Here is a 13154-nt window from a genome sequence, read left to right on the forward strand (position 1 = left end):
CAGAGACTGACCAAGAGAGAGATCTTGGGGTCGTGGTAGATAACTCACTGAAAATGTCAAGACAGTGAGCAATTGCAATAAAAAAGGCCAACACCATGCTGGGAATTATTAGAAAGGGAATTGAAAACAAATCAGCCAGTATCATAATGTCCCTGTATAAATCGATGGTGTGGTCTCATTTGGAATACTGTGTGCAGTTCTGGTCACCATACCTCAAAAAGGATATTATAGCATTGGAAAAAGGGCAACTAGAATGATTAAAGGGTTGGAACACTTTTCCTATGAAGAAAGGTTGAAACGCTTGGGACTCTTTAGCTTGGAGAAACGTCAACTGCGGGGTGACATGATAGGGGTTTACAAGATTATGCATGGGATGGAAAAAGTAGAGAAAGAAGTACTTTTCTCCCTTTCTCACAATACAAGAACTCGTGGGCATTCGATGAAATTGCTGAGCAGTCAGGTTAAAACGGATAAAAGGAGGTACTTCTTCACCCAAAGGGTGATTAACATGTGGAATTCACTGCCACAGGAGGTGGTGGCGACTGCAAGCATAGACAGCTCCAAGAGGGGGTTAGATAAAAATATGGCGCAGAGGTCCATCAGTGGCTATTAGCCACAGTGTGTATATATATGGCCACGGGGTTCGATATACTGCTAAAGCCTCTATTAAATAGTTAAACAATTGCAAGCTTGCTAGTAGTTTCATTCATGCCTGCTGTGTTCCAACGTTTCTGGAAGCTGTGGTTCTTGGAAAACCCTTTCCTAAATGTTCTGGCCTGGCTCTGGGTAATAACATTTCCCATTTGCAGATGAGTTGTAACCAGGTAACAACACCAGGACTTCTTGTGAAGGTGCTTAGTGAATAGATCTGCAGCAGGTTTTCATGTTTAAATACCAGGGCTTTTTTGTAGAAAAGCCCAGCAGGAACTCATTTGCATATTAGGCCACACCCTCTTACACCAAGCCAGCTGGAACTCTGTTCCTGCTACCTCTGTTCCTGCTCAATACCAAGCTTGGCATGGTACACGCATAAGTCCAGTGCGGCCTAGAAATCCTCCAGAATTTCAACTGATATTCTGACTACAGAGATCAGTTCCCCTGGAGAAGATGACTGCTTTGGAATGTGGACTTTATGGCATTATAACCTACTGTGGTCCCTTTCCTCTTCCAAACCCATCCTTCCCAGCCTGCATCCCAAATCTCCAGGAATTTCCCTTCCTGGAGTTGGAACATCTATACAAGCAGCTTGTTGTCAGATGTTCTCTACAGTTACAACCATTTTTGTTATCTTTTATATTCAGCTCAACATCTAATGAGACAGGGTTTTTTTCTTTTGATTACTTACAGTATCATGTTTTCTGCTGGCCTGAGGTGGCCTCCAAGCAGGAATAGACCTCTCCTTGTTTGTGGGTAGCTTGGTATTTTGATTTTGCCATAGGAGCCAGCTAGTTTACTATTAGATATGGCAAGCTGGTGACCCACGGGACTGATCCAGCCATACAGGCAAACTAGGCAGTCTCCTTGGGCACCAGGATTTAAGAGGTTCCAAATTATATGGAAGTAAATTTCTCTATTCTAGCACTGTAGGCCACTCAGAATACAGTTACAGAGATGACAATAATGGGCATTTTATTCTAGAGCACATGGAATTTCCAAATAGGACAGCCTCTGATGAGGATTAAAGGCGGCAAGAGAGAGCTAGCATGGTGTAGTCGTTTGCATGTCAGGCTAAGACCTAAGAGACTCAGGTTCTAATCTCCACAGCCATGACCCTCATTGGGCAACCTTTGTCCAATTGCTATCTTTTAGCCTAACCTACCTCATGGAGAAGGGAAGGCAGTATGGTGTAGCCTGATCTTGTCAGATCTTGGAAGCTAAGCAGACTCAGTACTTGGAAGGGATACCACCAAGGAAGACTCTGCAGAAGAAGGCAATGGCAAACCACCTCTGTTTCTCACTTGCCTTGAAAGTCCCTTACTGGGGGCAACATAAGTTGACTTGGTGGCACTGTATACACACACCTCAAAGAGTTGTTATGGGGACTAAATGGAGGGTGGAAGATCCATATACACCACCATGAACCCTTTGGAACTCCAAGTCTATTTTTCTGATTTTTATATTCTAGGCAGAAACAGAATTGTCACCGCCATGCAGGGAATGAAGAGCCCAATTTTTAGCAGGTGGAAAACAGTTTTTTTATACTGAAATGTGCCAAATTGCTCTGAGTGTGGCCATCACCACTACCACCACCTGCTTTGCCAGTTTGCTTTGTCAAAATGGCTCAAATGGTGCTGCTAGTGACACAAGCCGTTCCCATCAAAACCATTCCCTTCAGCATATTTTGACAGCTGCTATCTTGCACACACAGATGTTTCTGCTTTCAGAGCTGGTGGCAATTGGATCAGATTGATGCTCATTTTGTAGGCCTGCCTAATACCCTCTGTTTTCTGTAAGCCACCATCTATCACATTGTTGCTGTTGTCATTCCCTTGCAGTGATTCTGAGAAAGCAAGCAGTGTGACTGAGGTGCCGCCAGTCAAGAAACATAACAGCATGTATCTTACACTTCCTGATGCCCATGATAACGACTCTGGTAAGAGTGTTTTATTTTTAAGGCTTCTTGTGACCAGACTCCAGTGCAAACAAGTAGACCATTTTCCTACACAAGAACTGAAAACAAAGGTAGACCAACTGCCCACACAAAAACTGAAAACAGAGTTCTTGCCTTAGGCATTCATTCCCAGTGATGTGCCCATGAGAAATAAACGGATGAGATAAAGTTCATATGTATCAACATAACATGTCACAGAAGAGCCTGCCTTCTTTTTTTCTACATGAGTCACTGTTTGAGGCATTGGCTCTTTCCCATAGTTTTACTGGGGGGGGGGGGCTAATTCTGTTGTGCCTCTGCATCAGGTTTGATTGGCTCGTTCAGTCATTCCTGAAATACAGGCAGAGACTCAGAGGAGATTGCCTGTTGTGCCTCTGCACAAGTCATGACTGTAGGCTTGTTTTCTTCCTGTTAGAAGTATGCCCAGCATAGTGAGTTATGTAGTGTGATCAGGGCTTTTTTGTAGTAAACACCCAGCAGGAACTCATTTGCATATTAGGCTACACCCCCTGACATCATCAGAAGTGACATCACCCATTCCATAGGCTACTTTCCACGTATTGACACAGAACAATACAGTGCCATCAGCTCCATTTCGTGGATGTGTGTTCTCACACAGCCCAATAAGAGACCTTGTTCCCACTCCCACATGGAAGTGATAAAGGAGAAGCCTTTGCGGGCAGCTAAGTTTAGCCTTGCACATGTTTTAAAAGTAATATTTTTGGGTTTTAACTATTAAGCATGCCTCCAATTATAATTTAGAAAAAAATTCCTTAATTATCAGACATTTGGGAAAGACTGCCTTAGAGATTTATGTGGTCATGCAGACCACTCAAATTAAAATTGTAAGGTAAAAGAAAATCACAATGCTGTCAACTCATGTACTCTGGGCCCTGTTCATTCTGGCTTAAGGCCAGACTATGGGTCAGAGATTGCACTAATATCTTTAGTTAATTACTTCCATCTAAATGTAGACAGAGGCCATGCTTCTTTGTTGCTCCTACTGGATTTATCTGCTGCCTTTGATACAGGGTCTTGTTGAAACATTTGGAGGCAGAAGTAGGTATCAGGGGATATGCTTTGGGTTGGTTTAAATAATTCTTTACGGATCAGACTCAAAGGATTGCTGTTGGAGACTAGTTATCATCAGTATGGGATTTGTCCCACAGGGTTGCACAGTGTGCAGTCTTTTCCCCCGTGCTATTACATCTCTAAGTCTGTTTGCAGGGAGGGCAGGATATAAATAGAAATAAATAAATAAATATGTAAAGTCCTTAGGAGAAATCATTTGTAGTTTTGGAATTGAATGCCATCAATATGCTGATGACACCCAACACTATATTTTTGTATCCAGATTTCCTAGGGATGTGGTAGAAGTCTTGAGCTACTTCCTTTCTGCTATGATTAAATGACTGAGAGTCAACAAATTGAAACTGAACCATGAGAACATGGAAATAAAGCTGGAGTGGAAGCCTTAGCTCTTGATAGACATTGTGCACCCCATTTTTGATGGGGTTCAGCTGATCTTGCTGACTTGGTTAAAAACTTAGGGGTTATACTGGACCCAGCATTGCTTCTGGAGAAGCAAGATAATGTAGCTGCAAAAAAGACTTTTTTCTAACTTAATTTAGCCTGGAGGATGGCACTCTACACTGACTTAGCCAATCTGGCCACCTGGATCCATGCCACGGTGACATCAAGACTAGAATACTGTAATGCACTCTGTGTAGGTTTCCCCTCAAAATCAACATAGAAACGCCAGTTGGTACAGAATGCTGCACCTTGGTTATTATCAGGAATTAGGTGGAGCGTGCATATTATACCAGTTCTGTGGTTACTCCATTGGCTGCCCAGTAGTTAAAGATACCAGCTATCCCATACAAAGCCCGTCATGGCCTTGGTCCCTCATATCCTCAAGACTGCCTCTTCCCCTGTGCCTCACCATGTCAACATTGTGCGTCTGAACACTCCCTCCTACAAATGCTACCCTGCAAATAGGCAGTATCAACAATTGCCTGCATATGTGCATTCTCTGTAGTGGACTCCACCCTATGGAATTGCTTGCCTGGTAAGATCAGGAAAACCCCCACACTTCTGGCATCCCCAAAATTCTGTAAAACAGAATTGTTAAGGAGGGCATTTTTACAAAGGAAATAGGGCTGCATTATAACAGAATGACTCAGGACTGTGGATTATACTAGTATTATCTTTTGGCATATGTTTTATCATGCTCTCAGTGTATATATTTTTACTTATGTAATACCATTTCTTGCATTGTTTAACATGTCATGTTTAATACTTGTGCCTTGTTTCGGGTTTCTACACTCCTAGTCCTATTATATTGTTTATTAGATGTCTCCTCATCCTACTGATTGCACTGACTTTTACATTATATAGTCCACCTCATTGAAAAAGATTAATTATAAATAACATGAAGAAATAAACTGGCATGAGTTTGTAGGTGTGAGGAACCCGGTCAGAGGTTTTACTCGGAAGGGCGACCACTTTAAATTTCTCCCCGGTCACCTTCCCTCCGTCCCTCAGTAACACTCCCAGAAATCCTGTCAGAGCTATTAATAATTGGCACCGGACAGTTTTAAAGTCAAAAACCACAAAATATTTATTAAGGAACAAAAGGCAAGGGAGAGGGATGAAATTATATTGATTATGACTATTCACTATTAAAAAGGTAAATCAGTTGGCAGCTGGTTGGCAGAATAATTCAATTACAGAGAGTAGAGACTTTTTCAGACTGAGGTAAAAATATAACAAGACTTTGGCAGAATAGCTTTAAAATAAACAATAAACCAGGCAGGTTTTAGAATCCCACTGGATTCTACTTCACACAGGCTGTGCCTTCTGGGCACCCATAATGCTGTTCCTTCAGTTGTTTAAGCCCTAGCTTTGGCAGTGCCAAATCATATAAATAACAAATTTCAGTCACTCTTCCACACGCACATAGAGAACTCCTGACTGGTATCAGTATTCTCCTTCACAGACCCCTTCACACTAGCTATCTTCCAGGACTCGCACCCCTCAATTCCGATGCGTCTCAGCCCCACAGCTGGTCCTCTGGTCTGAGTCTTGGGCAACCCTTCTGACCACCAGAATCCAGTTCTCCCCTCAGTGTGTATTTGTGTGATCTTGTTTGTACTTGGCAATTGCCTGATGCGCTGGCAAAATCTCCTTCAGAGAGTTTCAAACTGTCTAAAAACTCCCTCTTCCAGACAGAACAAAGCACCTTTAAGACCAATGTAGTTTTATTCAGAATGTAATGCACACGAAAGCTTATGTTTTGAATAAAACTACATTGGTCTTAAAGGTGCAATTGACTCCTGTTTTGTTCTACTACTTCAGGCCAACACGGCTGCCTATTTGGATCTATCTTCCAGACAGAGTCCACTCAGCTTTGTCTTCCACAAGGAGCTCAGCCACTCTGGCCGCTCTCAGCCCCTCGTCCAGTTGGTTTTACAACTGCCCAGCCTAAGCCGACTGTCTTCACTTCAGACTGGTATACTGAAGCCTTCTCTCAAAGACACCCTGGCTCAGACTAACAATCCTGAGGTGATTTTCTGCTGAGCAAACCTCCAAAGGATACTTTTCCGTTGCTTGGGCAACGTTCCAGCCAATCGCTGCAAGCCTGTTTCTCAGCTACTCAGGCTAAGGGCCTGAGTCCGTCACAGTATGTTATTTATTTGTTGAGCAGAGGGCATCAGGTTTGCTCTTGGCCTTCTGCTTAATACTCACAGGCCACTTTTTAAAAACTCAGATGATCTCTATGTCAGATAATGTGAACAACATTTATCTCATGTGTGCAGAGCTATGCATGCTGTTGATTGAACTACAATAGTCAAAGTTCTGCATTGCTGTAATACAAAATCTGCACCAATAAAAACTAGATCCAATGACCTCTCCATTATTAAATCTTCAAGGTAGCTCACAGTATAAACAACAGATTAATTTACAAAAAAATCACATTTAAATTATTAAAACTAATTTTAAGTTGCTGGCCAAAAAGCAGAACAAATTAAAAAAGCAGTTTAGAGGATACAGCAGAAACAAATACAAAAAGCCTCTGTACTACTAAAAACCATGTTAAATAAAATATCTTGTATTTGAGTAGAGAATTCTGTTTGTGAGCAGAGTGACTCCTTGATGGATGTTAGGTGGACAATTTGTAATGGATTCCTGTCACATGACATGATTTATCACTGAATTTAGTATTTGAGCAGGAGCCCATGAGTGATCTGGTTTTCTTTCTGATTATACTAATTTATTTCTTAAGTAATTTTTCCTGAGCGGTAGCCATGTTAATCTCTTTTAGCAAAAATAAACTGGAGTCTTGTGGCACTTTAGAAACAAACAGGGCTTTTTAGTAGCAGGAACTCCTTTGCATATTAGGCCACACACCCCTGATGTAGCCAATCCTCCAAGAGCTTACAGTAGGCCCTGTACTAAAAGCCCTGTAAACTCTTGGAGGATTGGCTACATCAGGGGTGTGTGGCCTAATATGCAAAGGAGTTCCTGCTACTAAAAAGCCCTGGAAACAAACATGTTTTTATTCTAGCATAAGCTTCTATAGACTAAAAGTCATGTAAAAAACCCAAATGTGAGACTGGTGAGCTCTTCACAATAATATATAATTTGTCCCTTAGTCAAAGGCATTCATATTGTCATCACTGGATGTCAAGAGGATGAAGGAACGAGCCCACCATTTTCAGTTAGCTTAAGGAGAGTTATATGATTAGAGTGGTAACATAAGTTTTGTGTGCCTGTATGTTTCAGGCTCCCAACGAGCTTCTTCTATCGCAGCATCACGGCTGGAGCAGGCCATGTCTGAAGTAACCATGCACAGTACTACTTTGAAGCAAGGGCCTATGCAGTTGTGGACAACTCTTGAACAGATCTGGTTGCAGGCTGGTAAGCCTTTTTTCTGTTCTTTTATGATAGGCCAGATGATTGCTATCCTTCCCAGTTCCAGATTCCAAGTTCTGCTCTTAGGGTTGTCACCTGCATGGAGAAAGAGTGTCCTGTCTCTTTAACAGAGGCTTAGTGGATTGTTATTTACTGGATTGTGTTGTACAATCATGCCATGAAAAGCTTTAACTGCCCATTTCCATGCATTATGCTGTTGTTTAAGGAACAGGGCATTTTTCTCCAGGCCCTGTTCCACATTCTGTTCTGTACCAGTGATTGGTTTTGCAGCTCAAGCCCTCATGTATTTTCTTGTAGCTTTCCATATGTTTCTCCAGTTAAGCTTGCAGCCCTCAGTATGGGTCTCTCTGTAGTGTGTGGTCCAAAAAACCTGTCTCTGTTGGCTCCATGGACCCTGTAAATGCTTTAGAGGGCTAGAAGTCCAAGTGAAAAATCCCATGAGGCTCGTTATAGTTCTCTGGCCATGCTCAGGTTGCGCTTCCAGGTCAGAGCAAGATCTTTGTACTGTCCTCTAAGGTTGCAATCTAAAGAACACATTCTTGGGAATAAGTTCCATTGAATAACCTGGGTCTTATATCTGACTAGATCGGCTTAGGATTGCTCCCTAAATGTCCCACATTTCTTCCCTTCCTGTTCGGGGAGAGCTGCCTCATAGTTTGAGGCTTTGTTGTCAGGAATATGTAGAGATATTGTACCTCAAAAACAGAAAAGAAAAAGAGTGCAATTTCTGTTTGGCATTTCACTGGCTGTTGGCTTACTAGCTGCTATTCCATTGTGTAGAAGGTTTTTTACCCCACAACTCATCTATGCCTTCAGTTCGTAATGCTGTATTATTTTAAGCCTCTTCATTTGACTGCAGTGCCTCACTCTGCTTGCCATTACTGGTGCTCTTAACTAACCCCTTCCTTTACCAAATATGGCCACTCACAGAAGAGTTGCTCTGGTAATTTAATCCTCAATTGGCTGAATGCCTGCTGCACGAAGTCTAGAAACATTAACAGGTAGACTGTTAAATCATGTTCCAAAACATATGTGCAAAGAGTTAGCTAAAATATCAAGGCTCTAAAATTCTTCCAAAACTTTTGGGAAGAGTCCTGTTCCTTTCCTTCCCCAATGAGCACATTAGACATTTACCCTTAAAGAAACATTGGAATGAGTACACCATTAATGTGCACTAGGATAGAAGGCAGCGCAGGACAGTGAGCTAATGGAAAACATCTGTTCTCTTAAGTTATGTATACAGTAGGATCTTTTTTTCCCCATCACATAACATTTTAAATATATTTATTTTATTTGTGATGGGTGAATTCCTGGAAAACCAGATATCAAATTAGGAAAAAGGTGGGGTATTTAGAGACAGTCCAAAAATTTTTGCAGGGTCAAGGAGTGGAATCTGTCTGTGATTTGCCAGGTTTGGTACAACATCATCAGCGTAATCTGTTGCTTCTCCAGGGAATATTGGTCATAGTTCACTGCTGAGCCTCTCCCTCCCTTACAAATATTCATGCTTCTCTTCAATCTGCCAAATACTTTCACTGGTGACTTTTCCTTATTAAGATTTCTTTATGAGCTGTGTTGTGGCCAAGTAGATTGCTATGGCATAAATAACCTTAGCCCTGACCAAACTGCCTTTTGTGTATCCCTCTCTGCTGGTGTGATTTTGATATTAGGTGATCTGCCTTTACCATGGCATACATGGGAAGGCTGCAGTTCACAGGGCTTAGCCTGAGGAACAGACAGTTTCTTAGAAAAGCCCTGAAAATATACCCACATGAGCTGTAGGTCAAATTCAGACAACCAGGAAACACAGAAAATCTTTCTCAATGGGTTTCAAGGGAGTGGGAAACTTTGTGATTATGGAACAAAGCAGTAGACAAGTTTAAGACCAACTAAGTTTTATTCAAAATGTAAGCTTTCGTATGCTCTAAGCAGACTTCATCAGATAAAAATGGAATGGCTAACAGTCCTAAATATAGAGAAAGTGGGCAGTGAGTTGGTATGTAGAGTAATGGAAATGTTTTTAGCAGATTAAAAGAATCACAGATTAAAAGAATCGCAGTTTTTAGCAGATTGAAAGAATCACAAATCACTGCGTTTGTTAGTGTTGTTAACTGTTAATTTGTGATTATAGTTAGAGATTTTAGAAGCAGGAAGGAATTTTTAGGCTACATGTGGCACTCTGGAGACTTGGGGATGATGTGGCCTAACACCTTGTGGTAGAATGCACAGACCAGTTTTTGCATTATTAGTTGCAAATGAGACTAACAGTACCTGTAGAAGCTATCAGTGGCCTGGTTTTTTTATGGTTCATACTGCAGAAATCCACTTTTAAAAGCCATTTGACTTCTAGAAACAGAAATCCAATTGTTCTTGCCTTCGAAGTGATGAGAAGAATTATTCTTCATGTCATTTTGGGAAGCATCCTGAGCTGCAGATCAGTCAGCATTTTACATGAGCCAACACTAAACCTTCTTTCCATTGTACTTCAGTGGAGATGTGACTAGTTCAGCAATAAAAAGCTTGACAGAAGTCACACCAGTCAAGCAAAGGACTGGCAGTTTGGGGAACCTCTGCTGCTGTCCTGGAGAAAATGGACATAAAGCAGTGATTTAAAAGGCAGGATACAAATACCGCAGATCAGAATCTTCCTGGCCCTGGGAAATCAGGTGTTTAATTTAGTATTCTCCTGTTCTAGCAGGGATGAAAACACAGGGGGTGCTGGGAACATTCTTGGAGAAATTGACCTGGAGCAGAGATTCATCAGCCTCAGGCAGCAGGCTATGGAAACCGAGAGCAGATAAAAGATGGCCAGCTCCAGGCAGCAGGTCAGAATAAGATACTGCAGGACCAGGGAGAGCTCCCAGGGTCAGAAGGAGTCCATCTGACAAATTCCAACGCTCAAATGAATCCTTATCCCAAAGCAAGTTTGTCAAAGCTCCTTCTATCTCGGGGCACTGCAAGATATTTAAAGGGCCAGTGCTCTAGCCTGCAATTGTGCAGTTGGCATTCTTGATTGGTTTAAAATGGGGTCCACATACTTTAGTAAGTGAGAGAACCTTAGGAGGGTGATTGGTTGTTTGGCAAAAATCACACTGAAAACGTTAACTCTATGAATCGCCACAGAAGAAACCGAATTTTGGAAATGTTTGGTAAAGAGATTTAAAATAAAATCACCAGCATCACAATACCTTTATATTGGCTCCTGCATTTGAAATACTTTGTACAGTTCTGGTTATGCCATCTCGTAAAGCATTTTCCTTACTAGATAAAGCTAAACTCCTTTCCTGGAACATATGAACTCTCTATGTAAGGAATTCTGTAACTCTCTGCCTCAGAGAAGTCCAAAGGAAGTTCCTTTTTATGCTGTAAATTTGGCCGTTCCAGTAGCCATGAGACCTTCTGGCCCAATGATCCTCTGTCATCAGAGAAGGACTGGAGGCTTCTGGGGAAAGACAGAATATAAATGCTGTAAAATAAATAAATTCAGAACAACTAATGTCCATTAAAAAAAATTATTAGCCCATTAGGGGCACATGGAGGGCCAGAAAGAAAAAGAAAATTGATTATCTTCAAATGTATCCAGGTTTCTCTGTCTGCTCGCCTGGAGGTGATTTTTGCTCTCTGCTGGGTGACCGGATGTGGAGGGATTTACAGACCCGATTCAAACTATTCCTCATTCTTCCTGTCTGATTTCTGCTGCACCCAGTGTAAATTAGTTTTATAGATTAGCAGTGCTTCTGGTTCACCAGTAAATGGAATGAATGACTAATAGGAGCATAAATTAAATTTCTTGGAACACATGTTTAATGTAAGCCTGAATACTCTCCCTTTTGTCATACCATTTTTTTTTCTCAGTTGGCTACATACTCATCTTTTCCTCTTTTTGTTTTCTAGCCAATCAGCTGCTTTCCTTCTTCTATGAGGAAGATTCTAGTGCCATCAACCTGTGTAAAAAATAATAAGTTGTAGAGATGCTTTTAAAGGTTTTTTTAAAATTGAATGCGGTGCAAATTAAGCCACCCACATCTTTTATTGATTATGTCTGCACTTGAAAATAAATGAGATGAGATTTAAATAAGTCCTGCTGCCTTAAATATGCTTTGTTGTTCTGGATTAGATCCATGATTGTTGCTCTTATCATTTTAATTTTTATATATATTTAATTGTTGCAACTGAAGAGGCTATACTGGCCCACACAGTTACACAGTAGCTGAAGGGCTGAGAAGTGCTCTTCAGCTCTTATATGCTAGAGGTAGACATCTCTCACCCCCCCCCCCCTTCTCCTTGTAAGTGGAATTGTTGGTTGCTAACAGATTGACGAATATGGTAATAACCTTATGCAATATTCTGCCTGCTATCCTCATTTAGCTCCCAACTCAGCAAGATATTTTATGCGTCTGTCTCTTTTTTTAATGCATGCGAATAAGCCTGCTGATTTCATGCTCAGTGTTCACTACGTGTTTAAGTACCTCTCTGGAAAAAGGTGGAGGGAAGGAAAACTCAGATTTAGGACTGTCTGAACTTCATTTGCATCCATATTTCACATTTGCAACCATATTTCATTTTGAGAGAATACAGCCTGTAAGTAAGGGAAGGGGCTAAGAGTACAAACTTATGGGAGCCCTAGTCACCCTTGGGGCCTAAGTAAACAAAGCAATTTGCTGTTACTATTGCTAATGGTATTGGGCAACAATAACAGCATACTTATTCTAGTCAAGTGCTTTGTGTGTGTGTTCTTCTGAATGTAATGGGCGCCAGAGGGGCTCCCATACTGACTGTCAGCTGCTCTCACTCTATTTTAGCTATTGTTCTATAACTTAGGCAGGCTTACCTCTGCCTGAAACCTGGAGATCTGCTGCTAGCAGAAGTAAATAATACTGAGCTAGATAGTCCATTAGGAGCCCTGTGGCACAGAGTGGTGAACTGCAGTACTGCAGTCCAAGCTCTGCTCACAACCTGAGTTCGATCCCAGTGGAAGCTGGGTTCAGGTAGCTGGCTCCAGGTTGACGCAACCTTTCACCCTTCCGAGGTCAGTAAAATGAGGACCCAGCTTCCTTGGGGGTAAAGTGTAGATGACTGGGGAAGGCAATGGCAAACCACCCCATAGTAAGTCTGCCATGAACATAAGAGAAGCCATGTTGGATCAGGCCAATGGCCCATCCAGTCCAACACTCTGTGTCACACAGTGGCCAAAAAAATCAAGGTGCCATCAGGAGGTGCATCAGTGGGACCAGGATACTAGAAGCCCTCCCACTGTTGCCCCTCACAAGCACCAAGAATACAGAGTAACATGTTGTGATGCAACATCACCCCAGAGTTGGAAACAACTGGTGCTTGCACAAGGGACTACCTTTACCTTTAGATGGTCCATTGCCCTGATGCAGCTTAGTATATTCATTGTTCATAAATCTGTCAAACAAACAAATAAATAAATAGTTATATAATCATCTAAGTCAATCCTGTAAGGTATTATACTCAAGATGCTGAATTCTGGTTCCACCACCTAATTTTTTGCTTCTTCCATGCTCATGCATAATTGCAGATTGCACTAAATTCTGATTGGGTATACTATGGAGCCTATGCTCATGGCTTTGATCAATACTTGATG

At 41.6% G+C, this 13154-nt stretch overlaps 1 protein-coding gene across 1 annotated transcript in view; it reads left to right on the forward strand.

Annotated features, from left to right (window-relative positions):
• TTC7A (tetratricopeptide repeat domain 7A) overlaps window positions 1-13154 on the forward strand; it is a 276147-nt gene that overhangs the window by 198869 nt on the left and 64124 nt on the right. The window contains exons 17-18 of the mRNA XM_060247872.1: window positions 2496-2593; window positions 7397-7531. Coding sequence (XP_060103855.1) covers window positions 2496-2593; window positions 7397-7531 — 233 coding nt within the window. The remainder of the gene's footprint in view (window positions 1-2495; window positions 2594-7396; window positions 7532-13154) is intronic.

The sequence above is a fragment of the Heteronotia binoei genome, chromosome 1 (assembly GCF_032191835.1).
Source record: "Heteronotia binoei isolate CCM8104 ecotype False Entrance Well chromosome 1, APGP_CSIRO_Hbin_v1, whole genome shotgun sequence".
NCBI classification, from domain to species: Eukaryota; Metazoa; Chordata; class Lepidosauria; order Squamata; family Gekkonidae; genus Heteronotia; species Heteronotia binoei.